Source organism: Salpingoeca rosetta, assembly GCF_000188695.1.
Source record: "Salpingoeca rosetta unplaced genomic scaffold supercont1.6, whole genome shotgun sequence".
Taxonomy (NCBI): domain Eukaryota; class Choanoflagellata; order Craspedida; family Salpingoecidae; genus Salpingoeca; species Salpingoeca rosetta.
The window spans coordinates 1823787-1841409 of NW_004754928.1; the positions used below are offsets into that span (position 1 = coordinate 1823787).

The following is a 17623-nucleotide window of genomic DNA, read 5'->3' on the forward strand; positions in this document are numbered from 1 at the left end:
CCACGGCCCCGTCTTCTGCAGCTGGTACAAGTCACTTGGCCCGAAGCCCTCGGCCTCGAGGTCCACAGCAGGGAGTGCCGTCATGAGCGCCCACGGGTCATCGGCCAGCGCAGCCCATCGTCTTTCCTCAGCGTGCCGCACCAGGCACTCTGCCATGGCATGCAGCAGGCGGCTGTGTTTGGTGAGGTGGGGAGCCACAAAGGTGTCGTCGAAAGTCTGTTGCACATCACTGCTGTACACGGGCCGCTCCACGGTAGCACCCGCGTCCTCTGCAGTCTCGATCAGACGCAAAAGCGCAGATGCCTTGTGCTGTAGGCTGCTCTCTGCATTGCGCACCACGCCACACACCTCACGCGCTGTTGCAACGAGAGCCTCGTCGTCAATGGCGCAGCAGGCCTGGAGGACGGGTGTCAGGGAGTCTTCAACCATGCGATGCATTGCAGGAATCAGGCTGGTGATGTTGCGCATGAGCCCGGCGGTCTGCATGAAGATGAATCGGAGCCATGCCTCGTCCTGAACAGAGGTGTCATCGTTGTCATCGCCATCAACACGTATGAACCTTGCCATGGGCAGCATGCCGAGGTGGTCAACAACATCGCGCAATCCGTGCTTGGTGAGGATGGGCGACAGCACGAGAGTGGTGTAGCGCTGCCAGTTGAGGTTGGGGAGGCCACGCTTGTAGCAGCTGAATCGGGCGGTTTCGGGCGCTCTGTCGAAGCACAGGCCGCGGAGGTGAGCAGAGCTGCCAGTCAACACAAACGTGTAGCGCGCGGCACACTGCCCGAAGACATGCATGGCGATGATCCACCAGCGATCCTCGTCGAAGGTGTAGACGGCCTGGTACTCATCGATGAGGCCCACCACTTTGATCTTGTTCGCTTTGAGCCATCTGGCAAAGTGACCTGGGGCGTCGGATGGAGACGTGTCCTCAGGCAGTTCCATGGAGAGTCCCGTGCGCTCCTTGATTGCGTTGTGGAGCAGTTTGTACAGGTCACGGTGCGTTTGGGCAGAGGCGTAGAAGACGACGACAGAGGCCGGCAGCAGCATGTTCAGGAGCTTCTCCAACAGCAACAGCAGCGTCGTCTTGCCCGTGCCCTTTGGTCCGACGACCAGGCGACCAGCGCCCTTGTTGCTGGCACCTTTGTTGCCACTGACGACGTCAAAAACGTGCGTGACGATGTCGTCGAGGACGGTGCGCTGCGATGGTGTCAGCACCACTTGCTTGTGCCGATCCAAGCACACGCGCTGGAGAAGCTCCTCAACAGATTCACGCAGCTCAGTGCTCGTCTCTGGCAGCGGCATATCGGGGTGCTGGGGTTTGTGCACAGACACGGAGGGGTCGTCGAGCTTCAGTTCCAGCTGCGTCGTTGTGATCTTGGACATGAGCTCACAGCGCACCGCTGTGCGAAACGGGCTGTCGAGCAATTCTGCAAGCCAGGACGGAAGCTGCTGCAGGCAAGTACAAGAACCAACAAGTGGCAAGGGCATGAAACACCCGTAAGCACAGAAGGGGATGCAGGGTTCAAGGTGCAGGGTGAAGGGTGTAGGGTGCACTGTACGAGGGTGCAGGGTGCAGGGTGCAGGGTGTATGGTGCAGGGTGCAGTGGATGGTCGCTGACATGTTCTGCCATCGTGTTGGTCGTTGTGGGAAATTTTGTGAAAGAGACAACAGAGACAGGTCCGGTTCACTATGCGCCAGCATCTTCATGCATTCTTCTTCCATTCTTCCATGTCCTCGTCCCTCGTGCTTTCTGTTTGCATGCGAGCGAGCACTCCTCCCCCTCTTCGCCTCCACTCACGTTCCACGTCCCAGAGCACATGAGCACAGAGTGCATTGCTGTATGTTGCTTGGGCAAAGTCAAAGAAGAAAAAGCAAAAGGCAAGCAAGAACAAGAAGAAGATGGAGGACACAAGAACGAAAGTGTGAACCGCAGCAACAAGTACCCAGTGCAGCCAGGCATGCAGTACGAAACGAACATCACACAAGAAGAATACCCAGTGGTCACGGTATGTACAAACACACAAGACTATAGCACATGCATCCGAGCACCTCCTCAACTCAAAGACTCAAGAGCGAACCCAACACAGAGACAAGCAAGCAAGGTCGGGAAGAGCACCCATGGTGCGGCAGCCTGGCTGGCACCTGCAGCACATCGTGCAGTTGCCAGCATGAACACGAACGACAACAAATGAATGTAAAGAGACGTGTATGTGTTTGTGTGTGACAAATGCAGCACAAGCCAGCACTGCCGCCTCTGCAGCGCAATGCTGCAGTGCTTCGCGAAACTAAAACGCACTCCTTCGTCATCTCAACGCACCTGATGATGTAGCGAGGAGGTTGACGGGTGCAACGGTAGCGGAGGCTGCAGCAGTCACGTTGACGCCGAGGGCGTGGCAGTAATCGATGATGTGTGTGCGGACAAGCGACACTTCCTCCGGGGTTGCGGCCGCGCCAAAGAAGTACCCGGCCTGGCATGGGCGAAAAAACAGCAGCACAGATATGTGCGGTGGTGCAGGAATGGACAGGGTGCAATACATCGATAATGAGTCGTTGTGAGATTCGAAACACACGGCACCAAAGAAGCCAATAGTAGTACAACTTGAGAACACTGGAGCGAGCACGCCCACACCAACAAACAGAACAAACAACACGAACAAGCGAGTGAACACGTGAATGAAGATAAGCTGCTGCCACTCTGCAAACTGACCTCTGTTCCCTGGAGGATGGTGCCGAAGCAAGCGCCGTGGTCGAGAATCTGATTGCAGTCGTCGGTGCTCCCGTCTGTATTGGCGAGGCGCTGCAGCGCTGGGTTGAGCAGGTGGCAGTATCGACCGCTGTCCATCTGGCACAGGAACGTCAGCGATGGGAGGTCGTGCAGCAGCTGTCGCAGCGACGTTGTGAACGGGTCCGTGCTCTCGAGGCACGCTGGGCAGTGTAAGGTTGTGTGTGTGTGTGTGTGCGTGAGAGAGAGAGGGTGTGAGTGTGCGTGCGCGCGTGCATGCGTGTGAGTGAGTGAGTGAGTGCGTGTGCATGTGTGCGTGAGTGAGAGGGTGAGTGAGTGAGTGAGTGAGTGTGCGTGCGCGCGTGCATGCGTGCGTGTGTGAGTGAGTGTGTGAGTGCGTGTGTGTGTGTGTGTGTGTGTGTGTGTGTGTGTGTGTGACACGACATATGGATGCGCGGCGTGAGCATCCACAGCAGCCACTCAAAAACGGCAACTGTCAAAACGCGGAAAGTAGCACCTGTGTCGTTCAAGGCTGCTGCGGACCGCAAGAGTGTTGCCAAGCACGGGTTTTGGCACGTCTGATCCAACTGTACCATGAACGACACATTTGCCACAAAGGGGGCAAGAAGGATGGCAAAGTGAGTGAACGCATTGCAGAAGAGAACGCGGTGTTTATCAAACACACACACACACGCACACACACACACGCAAACACACACAAATACACACACGCAAACATACACACAGTACGTCGTCAGCGGTGAGGGAGGAAGCGGAGGTGATGGCGACTGTCGACTCTTGGAAGATCTCTTCAAAGCACTGGATGAGTTCCGTGTTGACAATGTTCTCCGTGGCCTGCCTGCATTGAGGCGTGGTGCCTTCGATAAGTTGTTGCCGCAGCACGTCTGTGCTTGGAATGACCTGAAAGAAGGCACCGTCGTCGTCGTCTCCGCCAAGCACAGACCCCGTCGTGAGGCTGCCGTCGCCGCAGACGGCAATGGACGAGTTGCGGGCGTCGCAGATGCAGGACCACACACTCTGCTCAATCCTGTAGATGCTGCGGGTGTTCCACGTGGTTGTGCTGCACACGCGCGCGCACTGTGCCTCGTCTGTGATGCCGGCTGCCGCGCAGGTGGGGATATCCACGATGCTGCCGTCGAAGAAGTCGCGCACGCCCTCGTGCTCCTGAAGGTCCGTGCGGGTTGTACACACGCTCACATACACGTCGTCCTTCCCACACTGGCAGACGTTGTCCCCAAACAGGTGCTGCGGTGCCGCATACCCTCGGCAAAACAAGCTGCAGCCGTCCGCGTCCCCAATGCCCAGCAACCCGCACGGTGGCAGCGCCTGCGCTTGCACCACCACAACTGAGCCTTGCTCCACTGCCGCTGCCGCAAACAGCAACGCAGCCATCACCACCACGCTGCTTGGCAGCCTCAAGGCCGACAACTTCCGCCTTCGTGCCATCCTGTTGTTTGTGTACACTTGTGTCTGCCGTGAGGTTGGGGTGCTGTTGTTGTTGTTGTTGTATGGTGTGGGTTGTAGGCAAGGAGTCGGGTGTTGAATTTGTGCTGTTGGGAACAGTTTGTTTATGTGGCGGCTGAAATGGAGGATGCAAAGTGGAGGTGTGTGTGTGTGTGTGTGTGTGTGTGTGTGTGTGTGTGTGTGTGTGTGTGTGTGTGTGTGTGTGTGTGTGTGTGTGTGTGTGTGTGTGTGTGCGTGTGTGTGTGTGCGTGTGTGTGTGCATGCTGTGAGGTGGCCCCTGTGAATTGCATCCATAGGCACAAGTTGTGGTCGGTGGTGCATGTGCCCCTCTCCTGTGCTTGCTGAACCCCTCAACCTTCCTTGTCGTCTTGTTTGAGCGGTGCAGGTCTCTGCCAGCGGATCAGCTGAGCCGTCGCATCGTGCAGTACGCGCAAGTGATTGCCAAAGACACGTCCAAGTCATGTGCAAACGCGCTGAACAGCGCAACACAGCTGCTGTCGGGTCTGCTGGCCTACGGCCCACACTATGAGTGAGTCCTTCTTCGCTCTTTGTCTCTGGTTGTTGAGCTGATGCAAGGTTTGGGGTCACTTGCTTGGCTTTGGGATCTGATGCACGAGCAGCGTCGCTCCTTAACGCACACACACACACACACACACACACCACACACACACACCACACGCACACATACACACCCACACACATATTGTGTGCAGGTTGCCAACGGAGGCCACTGCAGCGCTGTTTACAGCCCTCACATCACACAAAGGTTTGATACCACTTCAGGCTGTGTTGTCGCTGCCGTTAGTTGTCGCTTCTGACACTGTGGCTAACACTCACGTCGTGTTGTCTTGGTTTCACAGTGCCGCCTTTGCTGCAGCTTCTCTGTGCAAACATCTTGACCCATTCCTCCCCAAGCAAGTAAGTGGTGGTTGTGTGTGTGTGTGTCTCTCTGTCTCTGTCTGTCTCTGTCTGTCTCTGTCTCTCTCTCTCTCTGTCTGTCTCTCTCTGTCTCTCTCTCTCTCTCTCTCTCTCTCTCTCTCTCTCTCTCTCTCTCTCTCTCTCTCTTCTTTCTCTCTCTCTCTCTCTTCTTTCTCTCTCTCTCTCTCTGTGTGTTTACAGCTATGCTTGTTTGTGTGCGACTTCGGCGTCCATTGCTTGAATTCTGCCTCACATGCGTACTGCCCCTCCCCCTTCCCCAGCATCACCATCCATCGCATGTCGTCTGCGCTTGAGCGGACAGCGGTGCATCTCCTGCTCCACGTCATCCAGGCACAGCACCACCGACCAGAGATCTTCCTCCAGCACATCCCAAGCATCATCACGTGAGCTGCAATCGTGTGTGCGTGTGTGGCATGTGTGTGGCATGTGTGTGTTATGTGTGCATGTGTGTGCATGTGTGTGCATGTGTGTGCGTGGGTGTGCTTGCGTGCTGTTGAGTTCACTCGTGTCGACATGACGCACTGCTTGGAGCTAATCAGCTCACTGAAGTGCTGCACACACACACACACACACACACAAACACACACGTACACACATACACATACACACACGCGCGCGTGTTTGCAGGTACATCTACGACAACGACGCTGTGAGTCGTGCCACCATCTGCTTCCTCACCTCCACCAGCGTCTATCACATCCGTTCACTCGAGCAATGTGAGAGGGAATAGGAGTAGGAGTTGCGTGTGTGTGTGTGTGTGTGCGTGTGCGTGTGCGTGTGCGTGCGTGCGTGCGTGTGTGTGCGTGTGTGGGCGTGTGTGTGTGTATGTGTGTGTGTGTGAGTGTGAGAGACTGCGCATGAATGGAGAGAGAGAATGCGCGTGTGTGCGTGCCCATCTGTGCGTGCGTTGATTCCTGTCTCATTTATCATTCACACCACCATCATCGTCATTACTCCCACGGTCGTCATCACCACAACCATCAGCACACGTGGAGCAAGTGACGGAATTGCTGTCCCAGAGCATGATGCACACGAGCAATCAGCCACCAGAGAAGCAGCGCGGAGTGTTTAGTGGCCAGCAGGTGCGAAGATGCACACACACACACACAGACACACACACACACACACACACACACACACACACACACACACACACAGACACACACACAGACACACACACAGACTTGCATGGGCACAGCTGCACAAGCTGTCCTCTTTTTGGCCCACACTCAACCCCCATACCAACACCCGGACGCTCTTGTGACGTGTGTGAACTGCAGGAGCCGTTTGTGGAGATGGACGGGACGGAAGTGATTGGCGCGTTTACGCCGCTGTGCTTCGGTTCGTAGCAGCAAGCACGTGTCACCTGTCTCCTGTCGTGGTGGTGGTGGTGAGACCGAAGGCTTCAATGTCACGTGAAGAGTGTGCGCGCACTGAGCACAGCACCCTCGAGGGCGATATTTCCCTGCTAACTGGCAATATCTCTGCGCCTTGTTTTGTTTGCGTTGCCTGCAGGCAAATCCTATGGCGGGGACCACCTCATGAGCATCGCTTGCTTCTCCGTCGCCAACACGTGGCTCAGGCACATCTACGTCACAGGTCGTAAGCATGTGTGTATGTGCATGTGTGTATGTGCATGTGCATGTGTGTGTGCATGTGCATGTGTATGTGCATGTGTATGTGTATGTGCATGTGTATGTGTCACAGCGTGTACATGCATGTTTGCATTATGCAGTTTCAGCATGCAGATTTACCCTACTTACCTTGATGTCCTATGTGTTCACATGCGTGCGTGCATGTGTCTGCGTGCGCGTATGTGCAGAGGCGGCAATCCAAGACGTCCAGCGAAGTCTCTCCACGGATTCAGTGAGCCGCTCCTGTCGCAGTTGCCACGCCCTGTGTTGCGACCATCTCAACGCAAACACAAAAACTGACACACAGTGCACGCAAACACACGCACAGTGGGTCATCACCACACTCTCACACACACTCCCTCCTATACACACACTCACACTCTCACACACTCATACAATCACACACACACTCACACACACACACTCTCACACACACACTCTCACACACTCTCTCTCACTCTCACTCTCACGCATAATCACAACCACCCACTTTGCCTGCATGGAATAGGAGCCTGTGCTGACAGAGGATGTGTTGCGTCAGAACTTTGATGCAATTGTGGACACGCGGGAATCGATTCGGCGAAGTTTTCCGATAGAGGAACTGGACATTCATTCCGGCGCCAATGACACACTCGCACACGCGCCCGCAATCGCAGAAGAGGCTGGAGAAGGCGATGATGGTGATGGTGGTGGTGATGGTGGTGGTGATGCCGTGAATAGTGGCGATGGTGATGATGGGATGGTGGATGTGTCTGTGATTCAAAGCCCATCTGCTGGCTCAATCTCGTCAACACACGCACACGACGACAACGACGATGATGAAGATGATGATGGTAGCGGCAGCGGTGGCGGCGGCGGTGGCGGTGATGCTGCAGTGAATGCGTCTGTGTTTTCCTCGCATGCGCACGTGCGTGGTGTTGTTCGCGGAATGGGTCTTCGCCTCCAAACGCCAATTGTTCGCGGCTCCTTCGCTACTGACGCACCAGACTTTCTCCTCTCTGAAGACATGAAGGTGCATGCATGTGTGTTGTGTGTTTTGTGCGTGTGTGCATGCGGGTGTGTTCGTGTGTGTTGTGTTAGTGTGCTTGTGTTGTGTCAATGTGTGCGTTGGTGCTTGCATGCCATGGATGTGTGAATGGCAATGCGTTTGCGCGCATTGCGTCATGGCCAATGCGTTTATGCATGCGTAATGTTGAACAACAGTGCCCTTTTAGTTCTACCACCTTGGCGTGTCCCTCACGCGTGCACATATGCGCATCGGCTGGCGACAGGATGAGTTGTTCGCGTACTGCATTCGCATCATTGACCAGTGCTGTATTGATGTTCCACAAGAGAAGGTACAGCGTAGTTGGGAAACCATGCATGCATGAATGCTGTTGTGAATGCGTGTCCGCGTGAATGTTTTATGAACGGTGTGCATCGTCGTGTCTGCTGTTCCCTTCCGCTCTCTCCCTTCTCTCTTCTTCTTGATCACAACACCTCAAGATACAACCCCCCCCCCCCCGGCCGCCCACACAAACACCTGCACCACGACACCCCTGCCAGTTTGCTGCGTATGTGCAATCGGGGGACATTGCCCTTCGCCAGGCCGTTGCGAAACAGGCGATTGACACGCTGGCAACTCTGGCGGGCGTCCATCCAGAGGTCGTCCCTGCTGCCAAGTCGTACATCGATCGACTGCTCGCCCGCTTCGCATCCATCCCACAGAAGGTGTGTTATTGTGGTCGTGTGTGTGTGTGTGTTGAGTGTGTGTGTGTGTGTGCGCGCGCGTGTGTGTGTGCGTGCGTGTGTGTGCGTGTGTATGCGTGTGTGTGTGTGTGCGTGTGTCTTTGCGTCTTTGTGTGGCGTGTGTGCATTCACACCACTGGACAGTTCATTCACTTCCATTTCCATGTCACCGCCGCCACCACCCACAATTGCGTCACATGCGTGTCTCGTCAGGCGCTGTACGAGCCGCATCTTTTGCTGTCCCTCGTCTCCTTCTTCGTCGCATATGGCGAACACATCGCTTTTGACCTCCACGTGAGAGCATGCACGTGTACATACACATGTATAGAATATGCACTTGCGCATGCGAGCACGCTTCATGCACATGCACGCACATGCACACATGCACACACATGCACACACACACACGTGCACGCACGTGCTCATGAGTCTTTGTTGTTACATACAGGCGTTGTTTGATTCGTTCTTTGAGTCCGTGCTCGGCGTCAGGTTTGCTGATCCACGACTCTGCCTGGACACCATCAGGTGCAGTTGCGCAACCGCAGACATCTGCATTTGTGCGTGTGTGTGTGTGTGTGTGTTCGTACGCATTTGTATGTTTGCTGGCATGTGTGTTTGTGTGCGAGCGTGTGTGCGAGGTCGTGTAAGGATGGGCTTGAAAGGTAAAGGGCGTGAGCGTTCACTGCTCGCGTGCGTGCCACGACTGCTTCGATAAGGTTTCCGTTTCACACCATCCCCCGTGCATTGTGAACTGTCACATGCGTGCAGCATGTTAATGGAGCACCGGACTGCTCTCCTCAACACACGCCTCTTTCCCGTCCACTTCCCCACGATTCTGCGCATCCTCGCATGGTGCGGTCATGTTGCTCTTGTCACGGCGGTGTTGTTGCCGTGTTGACCAACTGCTTCGCCCACCGCGACCTGATCGCTGGTTGCTCACCGTGCTCGCCTGAATACTTGCACTCATTTGTGCGCGTTTGTGCATGTATGCGTGCATGTGTATGTCTCTGCCTGCAGGCATCCCAAGGCGTTTGTGGAGCAGTTTGTTGTTCTCATTCCGCTGATGAGCAACCAGTACACGTTTGTTGAGTTGCTGCATCTCGTCTTTGATCTTCCCTGCCTCTCCGCTGCACTCGTCCAGCTCAGAGGTGCGCGATGATGCTTGACTGCTTGCAAGCACGCACACACGTGAAGACAGACGGAAACACAAACAGACACACAGGCAGACCACAGACACACACACATACACACAGACACACAGACACACAGACAGACCACAGACACACACACACACACACAGACAGACAAACACACGCAGACAGACAGACAGACACACACACACACACTCTCTCTCTCCATCGTCACGGCGGTGTTTGTGCTTGTAGCTGCTGGCGGACAGGAAGCGCTCGTTAATGATGCATCAAATCACGACGCCAACGCATCTGCACTGTACACTTTCATCCTTCGCACGAAGGTGATCATCGCTTCTGTTTGCTTCTTGCTTGCTTGCTTGTGTGTGTGTGTGTGTGTGTGTGTGTGTGTGTGTGTGTGTGTGTGTGTGTGTGTGTGTGTGTGTGTGTGTGTGTGTGTGTGTGTGTGTGTGTGTGTGTGTGTGTGTGTGTGTGTGTGTGTCTGCTTGTTGGTTTGTTTTGTTTGCTTGTTGGTTTGTTTTGTTTGCTTGTTGGTTTGTTTTGTTTGTCTGTGTGCTTGCTTGCTCGTGTGCCGTCTTTGATCGATTCACAATATATGTGTGTGTGTGTGTGTACATGTGTGTTTTGCTGACGTCTTGCCGTGCTGCCCCCCCCCCCCTTTCGCCGCTCCCACCTTGCCAGGGCGGGTTGTGTGAGACAATTGACAAACTGGACGCGCTGCACGCGCTCACGGCACCACAGCGCAACCATCCCATTGTGCAGGGCTGTGCAGAGGTGTATACACATCATGTCTTCCCTGTTGCGCGTATGTGGCGTGGGTTCTGTTTGGTGGCTCCTGTGCGATTGCTCTTTCGCCTCTTTCTCAACCACACCCTCTGGTACATGTCCATGTATGCACGCGTGCGTATGCGTGTGTGTACACATGTGCGTGTGTGTTCACGTGTGTGCACGTGTGTATATGTGTATGCGTATGTTGGCAGGTTGCGCCGCTGTTTGCAAGGATCATATTGGACACGGTTCTCAAGCACGCGAGCGAGTCCGATGTGAAGGCGCTCGTGCCGGTGAGCTGAACATTGCAGGGGCTGATGGCTGTTTGCTTGTTTTTCTTGTTGTGTTCGCTTGTTTTGCTTGTTTTGTTTGTTTGTTTGTTCGTTCGTGCTTTTGTTTGATTGTGCGCGTGCGAGAGCATTTGCTGCCTGCCTGCATCAGCAATGTGCGTTTGTTCACACATCACAACGCTGCTCATGTGCTTTGACTGCAGGTGTTGATTGAACGCGTGGTTGCGCTCTATCCCATCTCATCGTTCCAGCAGGAGGTAGGTTTGACTGTTGGCATGTACACATCACAACTTGCTGTTTCATGCATCAGCTGCCATGCACATGACTCGCACTGCATGTACATTGTGCATTCACGCATTCTTCGTTGTGCACGTGTGTTGGCACGTGTGTTTGCACGTGTGTGTGTGTGTGTGTGTGTGTGTGTGTGTGTGTGTGTGTGTGTGTGTGTGTGTGTGTACGTGTGTACGTGTGCACCAACAGATGCGTGCGCTGATGGCGGAGTACGTGCTGAAGGTTTTCCACCGCCATCCAGGACTCATCGTCGACCTCAAATCGGTAAACGCAAACACACACACACACAACACAAACACACAAACACACACACAACACAAACGCACACACACACAAACACACACACACACACACACAAACACACACACACACAACACAAACACACACACGCATATGCCTGCTTGCACATGTGTTTGGTCGTGTGTGGGCGATGCTTTTTTCGCTCACCAACATGCACGCGTGTTGTTCAACAGGACATTCTTGGATTTATTCGGAATCGCAACAACGCAGCAAGCGGTGGCGAGGAGGTGTGTATGTGTGTGTGTGTGCGTGCATGTGTGAATATTCCAGAGCAAGATGTTGGATGCAGTCAACTCTTCACAACTGCGCGCTTGCTTGCTTGCTTGCTTGCTTTTGATGTGTGTCTACCCTTCTCACTGTTGCTGTCCTGTCCCACGATCCGTGCCAACACCACATCACCATTGCCGCTGCTTGCAGTTTTTCGTGCATCTTGTGTGGATCATTGGGGAGCACGCCTCGCCCCTCTCGGACCCGCGCTGCACAACGGATCTTATGGTCATTTACCACGAGGTACGCCTGCTCTGATGCTAGTCGTAAGGGATGGTTGTTGTTGTTGGAATACGACGTGCGTGCTTGTTCGTCCTTGGATGTCCATTCCTTCGTCAACACAGACACAGACACAGACACAGACACCCCCACACGTCCTCACACACACTCACACACACACACACACTCACTCACACACTCACACACTCACGCGCTGGCAGGAGCTGGAGGCGTTTGTTGGGGAAGTGAACAGCATGCTGCAGCATGGCCCAGGCAACATCAACCCGGCATTCAGGGTAAATCAGTGCTTGCAGGCAACACTTTCGCTTGTTTGCGTGTTTGTGCTCACGTGATTCTTGTTCTTTGACCGTTGCTGTGAGGTTTCGCGTTGTGGTCTCATGGGCTCTTGTTGTTCCACTCACACGCCGTGACCCCTCTCCCATTCCCCTCTTCAATCTTCTTCTATCTCTTCTCACGCTCTCTCCATTGCAGGTTGTGCACACCACGCGCCTGATGAACATTCTCATGATGGCGTTGGCAAAGCTTGCAACGCGCTGTCCTGAGGTGCTTGCACGTGTCAGCCTCTTCCTGACAAAGGTATGTGCACAAAGGCGTCATGTGTTTGTGAGATTGAATTTTGCTTGCAGGCTTGATTGACAAACACGGGTTTATCGTGTTGCTCGCTCGTCCTTCACCACAATCACACGCACTCATATGTACGCGCGTACCCATATTAGATTGCCCGTTCGCACATGGAGAGCAAAGCGATTGTGAAGAGCAGTCGTCACGCTGTCATTGAACGCGCAACGCTCTTGTTACACATCCTCAAGCAGGTGGGCTGGCTTGCACAACTGTCTGCGTGTGTGCGTGTGTGTGTGTGTGTGTGTGTGTGTGTGTGTGTGTGTGTGTGTGTGTGTGTGTGTGTGTGTGTGTGTGTGTGTGTGTGTGTGTGTGTGAGCAAACGCACGTGCCGTGTCGTGTCGTGTAATGTTTCCTCTCACGTCCGCATTGTGCTCTCCTTGCTTCTTTTGTTATGATCAGCCCGCAATCGCCGCTGCGGTGCTCAGCGAACCCCCACCAATCATCACAGGTACCCTCTGCTTTGACTTTGTTGTTCTGGAGTGGATGCCTGCTGTTGGTGCTCTTCACTCGTCCCGTCTTCTCACACACGTGCTTTGTCTTCACACACACGTGCACACACACACACACACACACACACACACACACACACACACACACACACACACACACACACACACACACACACACACACACGCACGCACACACATACACACACACGCACGTGAATACGATAGAGCCGACTGCGAGTGCAAACCACTTTGAGCCATCAGGCACGCTGGCAATTCTTCGCACGTGTCGATCGTTTGCCTCCACACCATGATCCCAACATGCCGCCACATCCCCCACTATCGAGACATTAAAAGAATGGCGCTGTTGTGGTACCCTCGCTCTTGTGTGTTGGAGTGTAGCGGCGAGCGAGTGTGCCGAACACGTGCAGGCACAGTTACATCGTGTATTACCCCTTGCTGCTCCTTGCTCTTCTCGTGTCGATTGAATGAATGCAACGAAACTGCAAGCATGACGGTTGGGAAAGCAGACAAAGAAGTTGATTGCAGACAGGCAGACAGACAGACAGACACACAGACGCAACACACAGACGCAACACACAATCACGGTCGATGGGCGAGCATGCGGTGCTGCTGTCGTTTGGGTTGCGGGCGGGAATAGCGCATTCGCTGCTGCATTGTTCGCGTCTGTGTTTCCAACTCCTCCAAGCGAGACGTCAGCAAATCAAATGCGCCGTCAAACTCTGCAACCCGTGCACGAAGTGGAAGAGTGAAGAAAGGGTCTTGTGAGCGAGATAAGTAAGCTGTGGCGGTGTGGAGGTGTGGAGAGAGGATATCGCATACATGCACAACAACATGATGCCATCCACACCAGCATACCGATGTAGTGTGGGCGCTGTGCCTTGCATTTTTCTGACACATGGTGGTATTGGTGCTCCAGATGTTTTTGCTCTCGCTCGTGGACCGCCAACGATCGCTCCAGCCGCAGAATCTGTGGCGTTAGGAGGGATATGGTGATGAGAAGATGGCGGGGTGAAGGAGGTGGGGAAAAGCAGAATGACAAAACAAAAAAAAACTACGTCAAGCAATATCATCATCACCACCACCACCACCACCACCACCACCACCACCACCACCACCACCACCACCACCATCATCATCATCATCATCATCATCATCACCATCATCATCACCATCATCATGATCATCATCATCATCGCCACACCTCGTCCAGGCTGTCCAGGATTGGGTCGGGGACATCGGGCCGTGCAAGCCGTTGGAGTTCGCGAATGAATTCCGTCTTGTGGCGCGGGGATGGTGCACTCTGCAGCAGGCAGAGAATGGTGGATTTGTTGGTGTGAATGAGTGTGAGTGAGGGCGGGTGTGTGAGTGAGTGTGTGCGTGAGTGTGAGTGAGTTAGTGAGTGGATCAGAGTACCACGCCTTGGACATTGAACAAGTTCGCCACCAAGTACGCACGATCACACGCTAGAAGCACGTTGCCTCACCACAGCGTGGGTCATGTTCACGAGGGCGTCAATCGTTTCTAGCCGCTGTTCGTCAAGTGTTTCGCACACGCGTGCAAATCTGTCGAGAATTCAACGAGCGGCAGATGCACGCATGTGCAAGTCGATGGAGCGATGAGCAAAAGGAGCCCACACAGGATCGCAAGTGATTTCCAAGCATATGAAACGGACACACAGACACACACACAGACACACACACATACACACACACACACACACGAGTGCAGCATGGCAGAGATATCGGCACTCACTCTTCTGCCTGATCAAGCAGGGCATCCCAGCTCTGTGCGGATTTGTCGATATGCAGAAGCGTGGCGGCACGCGAAGCAGTTGATGTGTGCTGGTGCAGCGCCTCTGAAAGATATTTCGCGCGAAGGTGCTGGATCTCCTCAAGCACAGCTGGAATCATGCATGCGCATGCGTGTTTGTTTGTTGTTTGTGTCAATTGGTGATGGTGAGTTCATTCACGGCGACCAAACAGCAATAATGCTACACGTAGAGCAAACAGGAGGCGCACATCAGAGCACAACAAGTCCTTCAACTCCGCATTGACAAACTCAGCCAATGTAATGAGCAGAACAAACGCGGACACACACACACACACACAGACACACACAGACACAGACACACACACACACGCACACGCACACATACACACAGACACGCACACATACACACCAGCATCCCCCGACGAGAGCTTGAGGAGGTGCGTGAGGTCGTCGCGGTAGGGCTCAAGCTGCCGCGCGTGCTGATGCGCTGCATTTGCCGACGCAACAGACTTGGCCAGCTGTGGCGTGGGGTGCACCAGATGGGTGGATTGGATGGAGGTGAGTGAGGACGTGGGAGTGTGTGTGCGTGTGTGTGTGTGTGAGTGTGTGTGTGTGTGAAAGCAGGGAGGAACGCGGTACAGAGAGAGTGCGCGCGTGAGTTGAGTGTTGCTGTGATGGCGTTGGTGACATGAGCTTGCACAGAAGTCTGCAACACCGCACATCACACACACACCTTCTCATGGGTGCGATTCAGCTCTGCTTCTGCCTCTGTCAGCCGTATCTTCAGGCGGCCTGACAAGCAAACGGGTACACGTAGTGAACAAAGTGCATGTATGTATGCACGCACATGTGAGTGCTGGGTTACATGATAATCGCAAGGGGTTGCGTTGCTAAGTGCATTCACGCGGGGGTTCAGCGACACACACGCACTTGCTTCCTGGTTTGTTTCTTGCGTTGTTGCACTTGATGTGGCCTCCGCCTCACTGCAAAGCACAAACAAGAAAAGAAACATGTTGACAGTGAGGGAATGAAGCGCGCGAGCGAGGAAGAGGTGTCTGTGTGTGTGTGTGCGTGAGTGTGTTTTGTGTGTGTGTGAGTGTGTTGTTTTTGTGTGTGTGTGTGTCTTGATGCGTGTTTCCTTGTTGTGGGAAGGACTGCAGGCGGTTTAGCAGTACTCACTCGAGAAGTTGTCGTGATTCATCGAGTGCGGTCACAAGGTCCTCTGCAGCAATACCCGGGCGGCAAGCAACGGCATGAGGCGGCAGGGGAATTGCGCGGTAGGGGGGGGGGGGTTGACAAGATATCACGTCGCATCATGCAAAGAAGTAGTCAAACAATGACACATACAACCTCAGCGCACACATGCACACATGCACGCACCTCGCTCTGCGTGCGCGTCATCGAGCATCTGCCTGTAGCGATCCCGCTCATCCTGAAGGTACTGGTTGGCTTGGGTTTGCTCTGCCACCGTTTTCTGACGAGACAGGAACCAGCAATTGAAGCACACGCGTGAAGGCACATGGTAATGAGCACGTGCATGCTAGCTGGTGCAGATACAGCGAGAACGATTGCCTGCAGGCATGATGGGACAACTTCTACCGCATGCATGCGTGTGTGTGTGCGCGTGCGTGTGTGTGTGTGTGTGGTTGAACCTGAAGGCTGTCGATCTGCGCCTGCATCTCCTCAATCTGTTGTGTTTGCATCTCATACAGCTTCTTCTGTAGCGCTCGCTGTCGCTCTTTCGTCCTGAAGCAGCAGACGAGGATGCAGGTGTGAGTTGCGCATGCGATCATGTGCAGCAACGTGCGTGTGAGTAAGTGCCTGTATATGCATGTGTGCCTGCAGGCAAGGGTGTGCACACGTACTCCAGACGAGAAGGTGACGAGCGCCTTGGCGGTGAGGGTGAGGCACGACCTGACGCGTCGTGGAGATCGTCCACAAGCTGCACGCCAACACAGTCAGGGACGATGAGTTGCATGTGTTTGCATCGACGTGCTTTCAAGCGACCAGACACGTAAAGCGAGCAGGCTAACACACAAATAGACAGACACACAGAGACACAGAGACACAGAGAGACATACACACGCACAGGCAGGCAGGCAGACAGACAGACAGGCAGGCAGGCAGACACACACAAATAGACGGACACACAGACACACACACACACACACACACACACACACACACACACACTCACACACTACCGATCGAAGACGAGAGACGGTGCTCTTGAGTTCCTCGTTCTCGACGCGCATGCTGTTATGCTGTGTGAATTGCATGTATCATGCGGGTTATAAGTCTGTGTGTCCGGCAACCCGTAGCAGCACGGTTGCGTGCATGCAAGCAAACGCATACCTCGTCGACGAGCGATGTGTGTGCCTCGAAGAGTTCATGATACTGGCGGCGTAACCTTGCATTTGCTGAGAGCATTTGTGCATGCAAGCTCGAGTGTGAGGCGCGACGTTGATCGTGGCGGCGAGCTGGGCAATCAAATGCAAACAGAGTGCAGTATGCAGACATGCACTTGGGCAGATAGACAGACAGACAGACAGACAGACAGACACACACACACACACAGACACACACACACACACGACGCACACACACACACACACACAGACACACACACACACAGACACACACACACACACACACACACACGACGCATACCGTTGACGGTTGTTGTGTGTTTCTTCTGTTGTGTCTCGAGCTGGTCATCAAACTGGCCAATCTGCTTCTGCAAGATGCCAACCATGGACATGAGCTGCATGTTCTCGGACTCGAGCTCGTTCCCGCGCTCCTTCAACATGGCTGCATGCGCTGCTTGCTGTGCCCTCAGCTCCGCGCGTATCTTGGCTTCAACAATACACCCCACAGGGGGGGGGGGAGTTGGGGGGGGGGGATCGTAACGTGTTGATCGTGAGCAGAGAAGGCAACGATGAGATA

At 54.2% G+C, this 17623-nt stretch overlaps 3 protein-coding genes across 3 annotated transcripts in view; 1 reads left to right on the forward strand and 2 right to left on the reverse strand.

Moving 5' to 3' along the window:
- Nucleotides 1-80: 80 nt before the first annotated feature.
- On the reverse strand, nt 81-4190 carry PTSG_02994 (uncharacterized protein; the record flags this gene model as incomplete). Its single annotated transcript, XM_004996457.1, has 6 exons — nt 81-149; nt 349-1553; nt 2319-2469; nt 2709-2926; nt 3241-3310; nt 3474-4190. The coding sequence occupies 6 exons, from the start codon at nt 4188-4190 to the stop codon at nt 81-83; spliced, it is 2430 nt and encodes an 809-aa protein (XP_004996514.1).
- Nucleotides 4191-4328: 138 nt separating this feature from the next.
- Nucleotides 4329-13391, forward strand: PTSG_02995 (uncharacterized protein; the record flags this gene model as incomplete). The annotated part of the gene is made up of 29 exons (XM_004996458.1): nt 4329-4348; nt 4594-4737; nt 4922-4974; nt 5069-5126; nt 5408-5530; nt 5775-5863; nt 6132-6229; nt 6428-6488; nt 6663-6746; nt 6970-7013; nt 7290-7793; nt 8053-8118; nt 8327-8491; nt 8723-8803; nt 8958-9034; nt 9278-9361; nt 9527-9657; nt 9895-9983; nt 10342-10434; nt 10641-10721; nt 10922-10975; nt 11199-11273; nt 11483-11536; nt 11727-11819; nt 12017-12091; nt 12288-12392; nt 12533-12628; nt 12837-12885; nt 13112-13391. 29 exons carry the CDS (start codon nt 4329-4331, stop codon nt 13195-13197), a joined length of 2832 nt encoding a protein of 943 aa, XP_004996515.1. The 3' UTR covers nt 13198-13391.
- A 95-nt stretch (nt 13392-13486) lies between these two features.
- The window catches only part of PTSG_02996 (uncharacterized protein), a gene marked incomplete at both ends in the record, with an annotated part of 4444 nt that continues 307 nt past the window's right edge, over nt 13487-17623 (reverse strand). The window contains 15 exons of the mRNA XM_004996459.1: nt 13487-13626; nt 13763-13874; nt 14109-14207; nt 14391-14469; nt 14660-14807; nt 15087-15195; nt 15411-15469; nt 15608-15660; nt 15857-15899; nt 16058-16151; nt 16330-16423; nt 16543-16619; nt 16882-16941; nt 17033-17157; nt 17348-17533. Coding sequence (XP_004996516.1) covers nt 13487-13626; nt 13763-13874; nt 14109-14207; nt 14391-14469; nt 14660-14807; nt 15087-15195; nt 15411-15469; nt 15608-15660; nt 15857-15899; nt 16058-16151; nt 16330-16423; nt 16543-16619; nt 16882-16941; nt 17033-17157; nt 17348-17533 — 1478 coding nt within the window. The remainder of the gene's footprint in view (nt 13627-13762; nt 13875-14108; nt 14208-14390; nt 14470-14659; nt 14808-15086; nt 15196-15410; nt 15470-15607; nt 15661-15856; nt 15900-16057; nt 16152-16329; nt 16424-16542; nt 16620-16881; nt 16942-17032; nt 17158-17347; nt 17534-17623) is intronic.